The 17,450-nt window shown below is 45.2% G+C and overlaps 1 protein-coding gene across 1 annotated transcript in view; it reads right to left on the reverse strand.

Moving 5' to 3' along the window:
* Positions 1–8,803: 8,803 nt before the first annotated feature.
* LOC146194953 (monocarboxylate transporter 9-like) overlaps positions 8,804–17,450 on the reverse strand; it is a 38,086-nt gene continuing 29,439 nt past the window's right edge. The window contains exons 4-5 of the mRNA XM_084596161.1: positions 11,927–12,814; positions 8,804–9,157 (exon numbers count right to left, since the gene is read on the reverse strand). Coding sequence (XP_084452287.1) covers positions 8,898–9,157; positions 11,927–12,814 — 1,148 coding nt within the window. The 3' untranslated portion in view covers positions 8,804–8,897. The remainder of the gene's footprint in view (positions 9,158–11,926; positions 12,815–17,450) is intronic.

Consider the following 17,450-nt stretch of genomic DNA (forward strand, 5'->3'; position numbering starts at 1 on the left):
TCGACCACAGCTACCGGATTAGGGCAGGTATTTTGCATATGCCCTTTTTTTTACGGCAGTGATAACAAAAAATGCGACGAGGTCGGAAGGGCTGTGTTTTATAATCGCACTATAGCAGGTTAGGTACTCCGGTAGAGTCAACGGGCCTTGTAGGGTGCGTAGGTATAAACCCTGGCGCCCTATAGGCCGTGCTTGCAGCACTCCGTGAGTTCAACAGCGAATGTTTGCGCGCACCTCCTCAGAAGGACTTCTGTTGTCGACATGGCAAACCACGCAGCGGAGGGTGTCAGGGCCAGAGGCAAATTATATTTCTACTGGGACATGCTCATTCACATCCAGTGCAATTTGAGTAATTGCACACATTTTCTGGGCGTCCACCAAGGATGGCAAATTCACCGTAATGGTGGTCGATAGGCGATAGACACAAATCTACAGTAGTTAATAGAACCTAGAACTTGGTCAGTTGTGGCTTGAACACACCGGGGAGGGATAGTCGTTATATAAAAGCGCAATGTAGGCTTGATGGTGACGCGGAACAAATTAACAGCCGTGGAAGCGAGGCTCGAGTTACGGACGGCATCTGTGGTGGTGTCAGTGGCTGAGACGCTGTGGTTGGCCTTGAAAGGGAAGACTAAACCGTTGCAACGTGCACAGTTCCTTGAGGGAGGGTCACAAGCACAGAGGTTGCGGAGCAGTCCATGGGACAAGCCGAAGTCGTTACATCCGAAGACGATACAGACTGGAAGCACGTAGGCGTCGAATATTGCGTGGACGTGGATGCTGCGTTAGTTTGTAACACAGTGGAAACCCGCACCGCTGTCGTCGGCGGAGCCGAATCCATGCGCTCGCGTAGCCGAGCCTCGCTCGGCAACGCTGAGCTGAGCTTAGCCTGCACCTCAGGGATCCGGTTGGACTTCCTTACTTGAGAAAGTCCCCACCGAAGCGGAAATCGCTCCACAGGGGCGTCTTCGGCATTCGTTCTCACGGAGGGCCTTGTCCTACCCACACTAAACGACAGGAACTAGGCGAAACAAGATGAAACCCCAGCGCTCAAATCGGATACATATCAGCTAAGGCGCGTATCAGCTAGTACATAGTCGAGTGCCTGACCACTGCGCCACCTCGACGGGGAACAAATGGGTTGAAATGTGCAAAAATGTCAGAATGAAAAGCCAAGGCAGGCAATTCTAACGCAGAAAATTTAGTGCTTACTTGCGTAATTAAAGTTAAACATAAAAATAGAAAGCGCGCTAAAATATCAAACTGCTGAATATTTGCCGATGCTAATATGTTGCTGCCAATATTTGTTGCTGCCGTTTGTTTCTGCCGATGCCAATCTTTGCTTATGCTAAGCATCGCTGTGTAACATGATCGAAAGTTTTTGAAAGAAAGAAAGAAACATAAAAAATGAAAAACTAAAAATTTACAAAAGCTAAAAACATCGCCCGTTTGTGTGAAACGCTATCACGCTATACCCTTAAACTAAGCGTTGGGGACAGTGTATTTACGCATACGAGAATAAAATATTTTCATATTCTGGTGCATCTGACAACTCGTTGGCAGTATCGATGGAAGAAACGCGATTTACTATCTATTTATATGTTATGTTGATCATGGAAGTCAGATTTTAGAAGATCGTGGCACCATACTGTGTCATTTCTCTGCTTGGCGGGTCTGAAGTGATATAATCCATTTTATGCTTATGCGAGAAAGGGATACACCAGCTTTTTTTTTTTTTCATGTCAACGTCTAGGTCATCCTACCTTTCCTCTTTCAGTAAATTAGAGCATTTTTTTAATCTTCCCCAATTAGTTTTTGATATGCATTCAAAACAAAATACCGCACAGCCAAATACGCTGCCTAACTTGCAGCGGCGTCAACCAGCAGCGATTATTATTATTATTATTATTATTATTATTATTATTATTATTATTATTATTATTATTATTATTATTATTATTATTATTATTATTATTATTATTATTATTATTATTAATATTATTATTATTATTATTATTATTATTATTATTATTATTATTATTATTATTATTATTATTATTATTATTATTATTATTATTATTGCGACCAGCAGCGCTGCAATAATCAAGAATGGTTGCTGGCATCTGCTGTAAATGCAGGCGGGTTTATAGTTTCACTTCATTCTTTTTTAATCTATTTTGATAGTCTGTGGGTATACCAGTGAGTGTAACCTTATGAACGTGAATTAAGCACCACGTAGTTGTGTTCATAGAGCTTAATAAATTTACTGTACTAACTGCTTATCTCGCACAGAACATCACTGCTTGCAGACGTGGTTTACCATGGAGAAAACGAAACTACTAAATGAAAAAAAATAGGTTTTCAATTATTTTGTCATGTTTCTCAACTCCACAGCTGGATAATCGTTAATATTGCAAGGTAACGCGAAGGTCGGACTTGGGGAATCAGGCTTTATTGCAGACCTGAAGCGTTGGTCGCACACTGCAGCCAAACACACTCCGCGATGACGATGGGTATCTACAAGAGGGAGCAGGATGAAGATGAAGCAGCACGTTCAGCCGTGTGGAAGATGAAGCGCCACACAGTGCTCACACTATTTCGCCCGCGCAGTTGAAGCGGCCAGCCTGGCCGCAATTAGTCCGCAGGATTGCGCCGAATAAAAAGGTTTGATACGTGAAACGTGGACAACTTCAGTGCCACGGTAACGACAGTCCGGAGGAGTGTAAACAGGGGAGACGCGATAGTTGACCGGGGAGGTTTTTGCAAGAACTGTGTAAGGACCAATGTAACGGTGCTGTAACTTGTCACAAAAGCCAGGAGTGCGTAATGGGGTCCAAAGTAACACCTTGTCGCCGGGACGGAACGAAACTTGGCGATGGGTTGCATCATAGCGGCACTTGCGGTCTTCCTGGCTAGCTTCCCGGTTGACGCGAGCAAGCCGGCGAGATTTGGCCACTCGGGAAAGGAACTGGTCAGGAAGAGAGGATGAGGAACTGGCATGTGTAGAAAGAAAAGAGGCGCCAAGAAAGGTAGCGGGAGAACGGCCGTAAACGAGGAAAAACGGGGTGTAACCTGTGGTCCGCTGTACAGCCGTATTGTAGGCGAACGTAAGAAATGGAAGTATTACGTCCCAGTTTCGGTGGTCCTGGTCGACGTATATAGACAACATGTCAGAAAGCGTGCGGTGGAACCGCTCAGTCAACCCATTGGTCTGCGGGTGATAGCTGGAGGTCGATTTGTGACGTGTGGTTGAGGCCTCAATAACGTCGGCTACAATCGTCGACAGAAATGGCCGACCGCGATCGCTGAGAAGCACTTGAGGGGCCCCATGGCGCAGTACGAGCGATTCCAAAAAGAAGGTCGCGACCTCATGTGCTGAGCCATTAGGCAGGGAAGCGGTCTCTGCGTAGCGTGTTAGGTGGTCGACGGCGGTGACGATCCAGTGATTACCTCGTGTGGACAATGGAAGCGGCCCGTATAAGTCTATGCCAACAACGGCAAAAGGAGTAGCAGGGCAAGGTAGCGGCTGTAGTAGGCCAGCAGGAGGAGAAGTGGGCCGTTTGCGGCGCTGACATGGCAGACAAGAGGCGACGTATTTTGCCACACTTGAAGCGAGGCCTGGCCAGAAGAAACGGGTTTTCACGCGGTGGTAAGTTTTATGAAAGCCTAAGTGACCGGCTGTAGCATCATCGTGGAAAGCCGCCAGGATACGGGTGCGAAGCGCTCTCGGAATAACGGGGACCCAACGGGTGCCTTCAGAGCAATAAATATAACGGGAGAGCACACCGTTGTCAAGTTTGAACTTTTGGAGTTGCCTGCGCATCCTAGCGGTAGGAGGGTGAGAAGCACCGGTGAGAAGGTTGATTACGGAAATACAGCAGGGATCTGCTCGCTGGTGTGAAATAACGGCGTCGCGATCGGGAGCAGCGGCAGGAGTAGCACAGGTGATGTTTGGAGCTCTGGACGACATTGGGACGTCGAGGGTACACGCAGGAAGGCGCGAAGAAGCACTAAGTGGTGATTCTGATAGCGGGCAGCGGGAAAGAGCATCGGCATCTCGATGTTTGCGCCCCGATTTGAATATGACATCGAAGTGGTATTCCTGCAAACGCAGGATTCAACGGCCCAGGCGTCCAGTCAAATGTTTTATGGTTGATAACCAGCACAGAGCGTGGTGATCGGTAATGGCCGTAGAGGTAGGGGCGGAATTTCTGAACTGCCCAAACGACGGCGAGGCACTCTTGCTCAGCGATGGTGTAGTTGCGTTCCGCTGGTGTTAGAGTTCGACTGGTAAACGCAATTACCTTTTCCCGAGAAGCGGTATCACGTTGCAGAAGTACGGCGCCGATACCGAGGCTGCTGGCATCGGTGTGAAGAATGGTGGCAGCAGTGTCGTCGAAGTGAGCGAGAACAGGGTGCGAAGTGAGGATATTCTTTAGGGTTTGGAAAGCTTTTTCGCATTCTTCGGACCAATTAAAAGTAGTACGGTCGGTAAGGAGGCGGTGGAGCGGTGCAGCAATGGTAGCGAAATTGCGAATGAAACGGCGAAAGTACGAAGACAGGCCAAGGAAACTGCGTAGTTCCTTAGTCCGCTGATGGCGTGCAAAGTTCAAAACTGCAGCAAGCTTGTCAGGGTCGGGTCGAATGCTATCGCGGCTGACGAGCTGGCCCAGGATCTTGATTTCTTTCTTGGCGAAATTACACTTTTTTGTATTCAGCTGGAGACCGGCGGATGCCAGGCACGTTAATACTTGATCAAGGCGGCATAAATGATAAGAAAACGTCGCAGAGAAAATAACTATGTCGTCCAGATAGCACAAGCATATTTTCCACTTAAGTCCTCTAAGAACAGTGTCAATCATGCGCCCAAACGTAGCGGGGGCATTACAAAGTCCAAAAGGCATGACATTGAATACGTAAAGTCCATCGGGAGTAGCGAATGCGGTTTTTTCTTTGTCGGCTTCGTGCAACGGTATCTGCCAGTAACCGGAACGCAAATCCAAAGTGGAGAAATATTCGGCGCCCTAAAGACAGTCGAGGGAATCGTCATTTCGTGGCATAGGGTAAACATCTTTGCGAGTGACTGTGTTAAGTGCGCTGTAATCAACGCAAAAACGCACGGACCCATCCTTTTTTTGACCAAGACGACCTGAGATCACCAGGGGCTAGCTGATGGCAGAATAATGTCTCGTCGGAGCATATCATTTACATTATCTTCTATGATTTTAACTTCTGATAAGGAAACACGGTAAGGGCGGCGGCTAACAATAGAAGTACCTTCTGTAATAATACGGTTCTGTGCAGAAGACGTTCGGCCCAAGGTCGGAGAAGTGACATCAATGGAGGCTTGCTGTTTTCGAAGTAATTCCTGCAAAGCTTGGTGGTGAGTCGCAGGAAGGTCAGGATTGATGGTGCCAAAAAGAACACAGAGAGAAGTATCGGAAGAAGCTGCTGGTGAGGAAGAGGGGGCGGTAAGGGTGGTGAGGGTGGTGAGGGACACCGGGTGAATGTCCAGGGCGCAAGGAAAACATGTCCCTTTATTCAGCACAATGGGTTCTGGGGAAGTGTTCGAAGCAGCGACAAGCGCTGTGCCATGCTCATACCGAACAAGACTTGGTGGTAGCGCGATTCCACGGGTCAGATGGTGATCAGAAGGCATGATTAGCACATCTCCGTTATTAATGTCAGTAGAAGTAAGCGCGACAAGTTGTTCGCATCCAGGGGGTAACACTGATTTAGTAGCGGCAAGCAGGCGATAACGGGGCTGGTGGGTTCAGAAGACGGATCGCTCTCGTTCATGTAAATGACCCTGTCGCGACACGAAATGCTGGCTGATGCGGCAGACAGAAAATCCCAGCCTAAAATAATTGGGTGAGCGCACGGTGACATCACGGCAAATTGTACATGGTGGCGGACACCATCAACAAAAACTCGCACAGTACACTTAGCAGAAGGCCGAATTATTGCACCATTAGCTCCACGGAGTTCAGGTCCATCGTAAGGCGTTTTCACTTTTCGCAAGCGGGAGCACAAGTCAGTGTTTATCACAGAAACAGCGGCGCCCGTGTCAGCCAAAGCCTCAACAGATAAACCTTCAACCCGCACTAAAATAATATTCCAGGGACGTTCCGGAGGATTTTTGGAATGGCCGAAGAGGGCAGTTTTCCCTCCTAAAACTGCAGTGGTCAGTTTTCCGATAGGCGGGGGGTCGTCAGAGAAGCGTGATGGAGAGGCGAGGTTGAGCGGCGAAAAGGCGAAGGAGAACGGCGTCTTGAAGGCCTGTAACCAGCAGGCGGAGCGGGGCTTTCTGGCGGGGGTGTTGAACGTCGGGGTTAATCAGGGAATGAACGGTGGTTAGAGCCGGAAAAGCGAGGAGGGTAGTCTGCTTCAAATGATTCGTAGCCGCGGCGTTCGTTCTGGAGCCTGCGACGACAGAAGCGGGAAATATGGCCTCGGTACCCGCAGTAATAACAAATCGGGCGGGCTGGGCGCTAGTTGGGGTAGTCTGTCGGCGCCGCGGCAGGTGGTTCCAATGCAGCGACATGAGCAGTGGTAGGCGCCGGTTGCGTAGGCGCTCCAACTGCAGGCGGCAAGGACATTACCTGGGCGTACGTTGGCACCTGACAGATGGTAGGAACGACCGATGTTGGCGGGGAATAGGTCATTGAGGCCAGCTCTTCTTTGACAATGCTACGCAGGCCGGCACTTCAAGGAGGTGGCTCAGATGCAGGGCGGCACAAATTACCTTGAGCCGAATTAATCCGCGAATCTTCACGAATCAATCCGCGAATAAGTGCACGGAGGTCAGCTTCGGCAGTGAAACCAAATGAAGTGGGATCAGGCTGCAGGCGTATTGACTGTAGTTCGTCAAGGCGTTGACAAGTCGATATGATGGCGTCAATTGTGGTAGGGTTCTGCACGGCCAAGGCGTTATAGGCGAGTGGTCCAATACCTTTAAGGACGTGCCGAACCCGCTCGGCCTCTGGCAAGCTGTCATTTATGCGACGAAAAAGGGCAAAAACATCTTCGATATAAGAGGTATAGGTCTCATTGGACCGCTGAAGTCGGGCTTCTAGCTTCTTCTTGGTGGACTCCGTGCGAACAGTAGGAGCGCAGATCATCTGGCGTAACTTTTGTTTAAAGGAAGCCCAGTCCGGAATCGTCGATTCATGATTTAGAAAGCACGTTTTGGCCACATCCGTCAAATAAAAGGACACATTAATTAGTTTAAGAGAATCGTCCCAGCGGTTGAAAGCACTGACCCGGTCGTAGCTGTCGAGCCAGTCATCAGCGTCGTCGCCGCGGAGACCGGCGAACATCTGCGGGTCGCGCTGACGGCTCCTGACAGTCCAAGTGGCAAGGGGAGCTGGAGTCGAGTTGGTAGAAGCCGGAATAGCGGAGTGGCCCTCTTGAGTCATGACGATGGTGGTCGCGGTCAAACGGCGGCCAGAACGAAGCTCCAGGTGGATGCAGGTGACGAAGCAGCGGGGAAATCAAGGCGCACCTCCACCACGTGTAAGGTAACGCGAAGGTCGGACTTGGGAAATCAGGCTTTATTGCAGACCTGAAGCTTTGGTCGCACACTGCAGCCAAACAAAGTCCGCGATGACGATGGGTATCTACAAGAGGGAGCAGGATGAAGATGAAGCAGCACGTTCAGCCGTGTGGAAGATAAAGCGCCACAAAGTGCCCACAATGTGGAGGATAGAACTTCCAATGAAGGATGAAAAAAAAATTGTTAAAAACGTTAGTCGGCTATCCCTTTAAGTCTCCTGCATTTTTCTTCAAATCAGTGTTCTGATTTGGGTAGCAATGACATATTTTTGATCATGCGATACTAGCGTTACAAAGCAAGATGGGTTGGCATATCCTAATCCAGCGCCCCTTTGAATGCCCCGTAGTACAAACTCTAGGTGAATTCTCTCGTTTGATCCTTGTGCTGCATGTGAAGTTTATATAGAGAGCGTCGGCCTCCCAATGGAAATTATAGCAGGGAAGAGAAGGCAAAAAGAAGGCGAAAAAGGCGCCTTTATAGTCCAGTGCAGAAATATCGAACACAAATATTTCGAATTGTTGGTTGTATACATCTACATTTATGGTGTTGCTCAATAAGACGAATAATTTTTCAGGCCCTTACAGTGGAGCTGCCCCTATACGACGTTCTTCTAGCTCTGTTTGCGCGTAAAAAGGAGTCGGCTTCTCAGCCTTAGGCGCCTGCTGACAGCCCTGATAGTGGAAAAGAAAGCGCGGTCCGAGATGATAGTAAGCTGTGGTTTAATGTGATCTCTGGTATACGGCACTAATTTTGACTCCACGTCACTGTAGTACTGAGCACCAACATAACTCAAATTCTTGGCGCTGTAGAAGCGCGTCTTTAGTGCGAATTCGCTTAGATGCAGAATGGCGTAAGATTATGTGTTTGAATTTAATGTGATTCGTTACTGATATTTTGTACTTTTTATCGATCCCTATCGAATTCGATATATCTTGGTAAGAACGCACAAGAGTAAAGACAAAATTTTGACAATAATAAAAGAGCGACTAACATCGAGCTCCCTTCCCTACACCAAAGCGCATATCGTCATAGTTTTGCGTATTCAGCGCTTTTCCATTTCGTTTGTCCCCTTCCCGCAGTCGACAAATGTGTAAACAGCATCACACAGCATAGAAGAAGATCTGTGGGTCTCCCTTTCAAGAGTGTCTCTTGAAGCAGATGTTTTTGGGCATGCTGCTTTTCTGCGCTCAAAGCCTGATGCTTATAGAAGAAATTGATGAATACAAATTTATTTACAATGAGCGGCACACAGCTGACATTTTGAATCTGCGCTGCTTTCCCATGAAGTCCTTCGCCACAGTGCCGGCAGCAGTTATTTTTGCACCTTTGATCGCACTCAGTGCTAGACGGGCTGGTTTCGAGCGCACAAAAATTCCTCCTCTCTTGCACCTTCTGCGGTGTCCACAAATCCTGAGTTGCAGTAAAAGGCGTGTCCAGCAACGACGATGGCATCGGAAGCTCCGGGCGATGAAGTCCTCCACGCTTTCTTCTTTCGGCCTTCTCTCACGGCCACTGCAAACCACACCAACGCCAGGAAGAACTGGCCACCGGAGAGAAACCGGTACATGTTGTCGTAGGAGCCGACATAGTCTCTGAAGTAACCTGCGTGAATGAACATTCTTCATATATTTTCCGGAATAACCATCAATTTAAACTTGCATTTTCGACAGCAACTCAGTGGCAGTAAACTATGCCTGCTCCAAAATAACAGCTTGAGGGGCTAGTTGGTGCAGAAATCACAGAAGTATAGAAATGATAAATGAGAACCCTTCCGCTGGCCTAACCAGTAGTAAAGTCCTTTCCTACACGGCGGCTGCAATAGAACATAATGCAATATAGATAGAACAGAAGATATGATCCGGTAAAGCGACACAAAGAAACTAAAGCCTACTAAAGAGCATGACCGCTCCACAACTACAGCCGGCAAATCAGTGTCATAAAGAATCATAAAATATCTCACAAAAAAGTCATTCCGTGGTAAAAAGAGTTGAAGATTGACACTACGCCTAATGTATTGATGTTTAATGTATCAGTTTGAAGGTTCACGCCAGTTCATTACCGTGTGAGGTTTCACAGTTTTCCATAACACAAACGATCGTGGTTGGGAAAATGTAATCAGGTTTTCTGTTTTCTGTGCTTTTAGACAAAGTGTATAGACTGTCATTATGCTGGGGAGAAATTGTCATAGAAGGGGAAAAGTGCGCCAAAAAAGACAGACTAAATGTAACAAGGTATATAAAAATGTATCCACTACTTTCTATTGGAATTCTTGTCTAAGTTCAAATATTTCCCTCTTCTATGCTAGCACCTGTAATTCTAGTGCTGAGACGAGGGCAACTACCAAGTTGTCTATTTCCTAAGCATCAGGAGCATAATTTAGAAGCGCGTAAGTCACCATTGACTTTTCGTCCAGATCATACCTGCGCCACTGATTCGGCCACGGAGCTACGAATTCAACGCAAGAGCTAGGAACGAAACTTCAATTTCCTAATTTTACTGTTATTTTATAAAAAAATAAACGGCTTTCTGATATTGGAGGATGTTAAGTAAATTCAAGGTCAGCGGTCAGGGGCCTGATTCTGCCACGGAGCTATGTATTTAGCGCGAGAGCTGGGAACGAAACTTCAACTTCCTAATTTTACCATTTATTTTTAAAAAATAAACGGTTTTCTCATATTGGAAGATATTAGGTAAATCCATAGTCAGCATTAAAGTCATGATTACGGCCGACTTTTGGCTGACTCTTTAACTGAAAGCAATGCTAAAGAAGAGGCACTCACTGTCACTTCAGGATAATTAGGCTTTGCATAAACTGTTTTTGATACAAATTACCAATACACGGCCGTCGCTCTGTGAAAGGCAACTGATAGTTTTTACATGTTAGAATCCTTTACTTACTTGTAGACCGCATCCTCAAAACACTGACACAAAAGACATGGCACACCAGATTTTTTAAAGAACACGTTTATATATTTCTGAAAATACCGTGCTAAAAAGAGAAAACGATTGCCAGTAGTAAAATCCAAGTAAAGGTTAGTTCTATTTTTATATCAAAACTCCAAATACAGCTAGGTACTATGTCGTAATAGACCATATAATTACTTCGCCTCGATAATTCCTGCCGATGGCCTACAGATAGTCTGAAAATATATGTTCAGTTCAAGCGCTCAACACGCACATCATAATAGAGATAACCATAGATCACTGTGTGCAGCTACCTCCACTCTATGTGGCCTCCGTTATTTAAGATGTAGATTTCTGCCCAAATCATCAGATTTGCCCTCGTTACAGCTACCATTGTATAGGAGGTACAATAATATACAGATATTACTATTAAATGCGACAGCTAATTTTTCCCTTCAAGACCACTTTTTTTTTTCACTTCTCTTTGCTTCGTACAAATACAGATGAGAGCAACACATCACTGGTTTGACAAATTATGATCCTTGTGAACTTGTGAACTACTCATATCTTCCTTGTGCTGACCATATATATTCTCGTGTAAAACTTACTACTGTTTTTTTTCTTTTTTTACATTGACCACGCTGTCTTGGTGCTCACTATGTCCTGTTTTCATGTTTTTTGTGTTTCTTATTTTTAATTATTTTATTTCAGTGCTATCTTTCTGAACGCCACAGTTGGTTTTGTGATATGCAATATGGTCGGCTTTTGTTTGATATTGTCTGTAGAATTTATCTTTCCTAAATTGTTATATGTAATTCTGCCGTACTAATTTTAATTTTTTTCTAAATCCTGCTCTGCCTTGAACCTATTCATACTAGAGATATATTGCAAAAACAAAGCCAGGTTTGCAGAACTTTTAACATTCCATCTATATAATTGTGAGGGCACAAAATATTATATGGCCTTCCTATTTGCCTTGCCGGTGAGATTGTCAGCTTCCCTTGATTTCGTAACTTCATACAAAGGATCAGAGTTAGCACGCAACGTTTGCATATTGCATGTTTTCGCAGCAAAAAAATATTTGCTGCAGTAATATTCGTCTAGTTCGAAACGCTCGTAATCCCTCATGACGCAAACCAGGCGGAGTATGAAGAAAACTGCTACAAAACTACCAGTACTAAAAGTTCATCTTATTTTTAACATGCCTAACCATTCTTACTCCAGCGTACACTTACGTGGTCTCCGCAATGTGCATATCAGCTCTTCTATTCCGAAATTGACGGTCGAATGTAATTCTAAATATTTCGTATAACTACAGGTCTACATAAACCATACCTTATCATGAAATATCATTGTCGCTGGAGGTATTGTACCGAAGTGAAGGAAAGAATATACTTGAAGGTCTAGAATTTATGTCATTAAAATGTGTTAACAATGTGTCATAAAAATTGCCTTCAATAAACTCACCAATGAAGAAAGGCTTGAGCACGAAGAGGGGGCCAGCCACCGTACCGACGATGCCGTAACTAAGCGGCAGCCTCTGGATTCCCATGTAATGAGCCATTAAGGCCGGATACATGATTAAACCGCAGCCTATGGCCATTCCAAGGCACAGGCAGGAAGCCAGAACATGGTAATAGCCGGTCGCAAGCGGAAAGGTTTGCAGCGCAATGGCCATCCATAGATATGTCAGCAATGCCAGCCAGCTGCGGGTTACGTAGCCTTTGTCGGCGAGTAGTGGGATGCCGAGGCGGCCGAAAGTGTCAGTCATTGAAAAAAGTGGTATTAGCCCTACGGCGGCCTCTAAAGACGTTCCTTTGTCGATGGCGAAGTCCACCACTGTGGTCATGAAAACGTCGAAGTTGTAGCCAAAAACAATGTAACTCACCATGATCACATAGAACATAGGACTCTCGAGCACTGTAAGGCCATGCCGAAGGCCCCAAGGATTTACTGGCTTTTTTTGCTTCTCCATAGAATTCGCTCTTTTTTCTTCTCCGTTTGTAGCTTCTTTCTGGGTGCTTTCAGATATTGCTCGGCTGGCTTCTTTCTGGATGGTAAAGACCATTTTGGCGTGTTTCAAGGCCAGGCCATCTTCGGCGCGCTTCTTACGTATCCATGGTGGCTCTTTCAATAGCAGGCTGATCGCAATAACGTGGGCTATGAGTGCGCCGAAAATCAAGACGCTGCTGCGGAAATTGTAGGTCTGCTCCAGAAAGAGAAGCAGCCGAGGGAAGACAAATGCTGAACTGGTTGATCCCGTGTACGTAATGCCAAGAGCGACACCCTTGTACTTGTCGAAGTATTGGTTGATGAAGAGCGGAAGCGTCATGAACACCAATCCAGATCCTAAGCCTTCAAAAGAAATCACAGAAAAGAAGCGGTATTTTATTACCATTACAACAAGTAGGCTCAAATCCCCTCGATCTTTTGGCCGCAATATAAAACGCCTTGATGGATTGCAAATAGGAGTCAATATTACTTGCGTTCCTATGCTACATACGTAAACCTTATCAGAGTTGCACAATAAGGTATACCCAATACAAATGTTTATAATTTGTCAACATTTCATCCTGATGAGTTCTATATACCACCGCTGTCGAACAATGCCCATCAGTCATTACCTTCTAGTCTTCCTGTTTTCCTCAACAATTATGCGCATCAGTCCGTCGATACTACAAACCTGTCATATAATGTAACAATGTAAAACATGAGGTCAGCTTGATGTTTTTCTTAATCCTGATAATCCGATAATTCCGTGCTGGGACACTGTATTTGTTGTAACGAATAACAGTATATTTGTAACACTCCTTGTTATTTAGAGAATGAGATTTTTCCATAATATGCTCCTGCTGCTGTCATGTTTTAGGACACTCGCCTCGTAAAGCTGCTGGTAGCAGTACATTTCGTACGGCTGCTCCGTCCATGTATTTTGTGCAAAGGAAAAACAATTATTAGATTTCAGTACACTACCTGAACTGGCAGTTACATTAGTGCAGGTGTGCTTGCGGGCCTGATGAGAATAATGAAGGGAGTAGGAAAAAGTGCCAAACTTATGTTCTACGCCCCCTAACCTCTCATGGCTGTTCCTTTGTTTCTTGTCGCCATATCCCTAACCTCCCATGCTCAAATCCGAACCGGTGTCAGGTGCCCCTTTCTTATCTCCAGACCGTTTGCCATAGCTGCTGTAATATGTGAAGCAGGTTGCGTGCCGCCTAGTGCACCACGGCGACTCTAATGGGAGTGATGATGCGAGGTGGGTAGCGACCATGATGGCAGCACCTTCCGTACGAAATTCTAGTGAGTAAAGCTTCCTCAACCAAAAAGCCCAATCTACTGAGCGCCAACCCACACACTGAGCTGTATCTTCAATTTCACATCCATTCAACTCCCCGATCATTCGCCAACCCTACCCTACTCAAATTGTAACCCCTATCATTCTTCTACATTCGACCTCCTCAGAGTATAGGCCCACGTCGCAGCGGATCAAACCGGCAGAGTCTTAGCAGGATTAAGATATTGCAGGAATGCCTGCTGTCAAGAATCACCACCCGCGTCACTGCTAAAACCCTCAAGCTAGCGTCACTGCTAAAACCCTCAAGCTAGGGGTATGACGGCCCTCCTCGTTGCCTCCCATGTACCCAAAATTTTGTTATATAGATTATATGATATTACATTTTTAAGCTAATGAAGTTAGAGTTGAGCAGCGGGTGTTAGCAGCATGTGGAATAAAGAGCTGTGGATGTTGGATGAAGGCGTTTTTGGTGAAGGAAGTTGGAGGAGAGCACACCCATCTGGTGGTTTGTGCTCCTCTGGGGAAGACTCTGTACGTCGATTTCTCACACTAATAGCAAACGTTTTGTGAAAGCTGGTACTGCTGAAACAGTAGAATGAAATGTAATGGTCGAGCGTCCGATTTTGACAGAACTGCGTTGTCAATATTTTCCTACATGTGACTTGATTTTCGTCTTGAAATTATTCTCTTTGTTTAGTCTACTTTAAGCTGACTTCATAGCTTTTATTTCCACCCCAGCGTCCCAGCGAGGTGGATACGTTTTTAAAACGCCACCTACTCATCAGAGTACCCGGTTTCAAACTCGACTGCCGGCGACTGCGCTTCAGGAAGGCAAAACGGAGTGGCGTCCATGGGCTGTAAGTTGTCACTGCCCGTATAAGATCCCTCTGGCCGAAATTACTCTGTCGTCCTCAACCACGACATAATTTTCTTTCCGCTTTCACTGCCACCTTCCTTCCCTTTCCTTACGGCTCGGTTAATGTGTTCACGAATAAAATGTGACACTGCTCCTTTCCTTCCTAAAACCAATTATTATTATTAACTTTCTGCCCGCACATGGGCTTATGGAAGACGCAGGTGGTTCGGTGATGATTGGACGCCTCTTTTAGGGATACAATCGATAGTAGCAGGCTTGGTTTAGTCATTACGTTTTTACTCAAAACATATACATCTCGGTCGGTCGAAAAGCGCTCACCGCCATAAGCCTGAATTGAGCAAAATAGTGTCGGAGACTTGCTGCCATATCTCCGAAAATAAGCACTTGATTTTACAACAAATTTGTGTGCGACCGTTCTTTGTGCACAATTAACGGTGGTGGTATTATATTTGGCTTACTACTAGTCATCTATATGGTAGTCAAGTTCAAGTCTGGATCACAATATGCATTTTGACCCGCACCATGTCTACCTCAGGTAATGGCAGGTGTCCGCGGAGAGGTGAAACAGATACAGCGCCTTCTTTACAACCCAAAATAAACAGGTGTAAACGTACTCCTGGATTGGACAACCTAATTTTAAGGCGTGGGTGCATATTTATGACACAGACTGCAAACCAATTCCGTGCATTTTCAAATTTCTATGTATGTGCCTGCCATTACGTTTGTAATGACCCTTTCATTACAGGGTTGGGTTACATATGTCTGAAAGGTATGACTGACTCACTTCATTGAAGCGCCATGGCCGTGCATAGGTATGTTTCCGAAAACACTAGGGAGTTTAAAATATTACGAAATGAAGTCTTCTTGCACTCACATAAATGAGTAACAATCGAAATGGATCACACAAATGCTTATGATACCGTAGTCACTATTTACAAAATACTTCATTGGACATCTAGCTGTTGTGCTACAAACTCACTATAAGACTTTTCGGCGACATGCAAATGATCATAATTATGTATCACTCATATTTTTGATGACATGAAAGGGTCAGGCCGGAAACATCTGATAAAACGTACTGTCAGTAATTCTGCCGTAGTACAGAGACAATGGGCTTCGTTAAAAATATGCAGTTGAATACATTTTTTTTCGCGAGACTCAACAAAGGCCCAGGAAAAACGGTTGACATTTAGAGAATTTCACCGAGTTCCTCACGGCTGGTTCAAATTCTATAAAATATTGCTTGCGTCTCGTTCTCTCCAGCTACTTAGAGGGCTCTATGCTGTTTAGAAATAACCGCGCTGCCATAAGCAGAGCTTGCTACAGCTGATGCTACTGTCCAAGATGACACCTATGTCACGATGGTGCGCATAAATTAAATTAACATTTTCCTAAGTTCTGACATCCCAGCCTTCCACTTTCTTGGAACCTTTCTCAGTTGCCACGATTTCTGCATGCTCTACAACGCTTTATACAGGACCCGAGGCTGTGGTATAAAAAATCAAGAAAAGAAACGTCGAGTTGCTGTGGTACGGTTTACAAATTTCGAAACAAAAAAGATGATAATTTAACGCAAGTCTCTAAATAAATATATTTATATGTTTTTGAGACCACATCACATGACGGCCGTCTCATAGTACGCGCAGCTTCCCGTACTACAAGAATAAGTTAAGGGCACTAATATAGAAAGACATGAAATGCTCGCTTCTACACAGTGCAAAGCCGATGGCATAGAAAAAGCATTGCCCATTAAGGGTTGCAAATACAAAACGAGAAAAACACCTAAACTCTTCATCATGATGGTCAACAAAAAATACAGGATATTCTTTCAAAATGTCCAAACATGAAAAAAAAGATAATGGATTTATCATTTTGCTAGCTCTGGTGTTATATTTTCGGCGAAAGTGGAGAGAAGGAGAGCCAGTCTGCTTTATTATTCGCTATTTACCTAAATACGAAAATGTATTTTATTTAATTGAGATTCTAGGTCTAGGTTGTACTTTCGCTATTGGAGCTGAACCTCCAAATAGTATTACTCTGAAAAATAAATATCTAAGAAACTGTATTGCGTATATCAATGCCAGGAATAGCAGCCTGGTAGGGGGATTAACACCATAAAACAGCGGCAGCCCGCCCATGCGGTGCAGGAACTCAAGCCAGAAGTTTCATACATACATGCGCACCCTTGCAGACATCAATTCATAGCCAGACGGTTGCGCGGCTGGTCACCTTCAATTTTGCTTTAACTGCAGCCTCGCTGATGGCAGCCTCGCCGATTAGCAATGGGCGTAGTCATTGGACTCACAGTACCCGCCTCAAAACACCGTGACGGCGGGATCAAGGCCGGATGTACTAGCTGACGCTTCTTTTTTGTGATGCCGCCTATTGGGATAACACATATGGGCCTTTTAAATATTTAGGAACATTCTTTTTTGCTATACTATTCTAAGGACAAGCTCCGAACTTCCAAATAAAACATACCCCATAACATAAATATTTAGAGCATTTAACTTGCTTACTTTATTAACAGACTAATTGAAGCATACTTTCCTTTACCTGTACTTCGCCGTTGCCACCGATACACGCCCAGGGCAAAAATAAATCTGATGCAAGCTTTAAAAAGTTTAAGCCGTCTAAAAAAAAGCACTAAGTACAGTAAGCGCTATTCTCGTGACGCAGGCGCGCATTTTCGAACATTGCCATAGGCAATGGGGTATATGAGTTTCGATGCTTCCTGCATGCAATGATCTATTGATCCTGGCGTTTTCAAAAGAGTATCATAGCCTTCCTAATATTGAACTGTCTAATTTGGGCTCGCC

The sequence above is a fragment of the Amblyomma maculatum genome, chromosome 3 (genome assembly GCF_055883805.1).
Source record: "Amblyomma maculatum isolate TAMU_Amacu chromosome 3, ASM5588380v1, whole genome shotgun sequence".
NCBI classification, from domain to species: Eukaryota; Metazoa; Arthropoda; class Arachnida; order Ixodida; family Ixodidae; genus Amblyomma; species Amblyomma maculatum.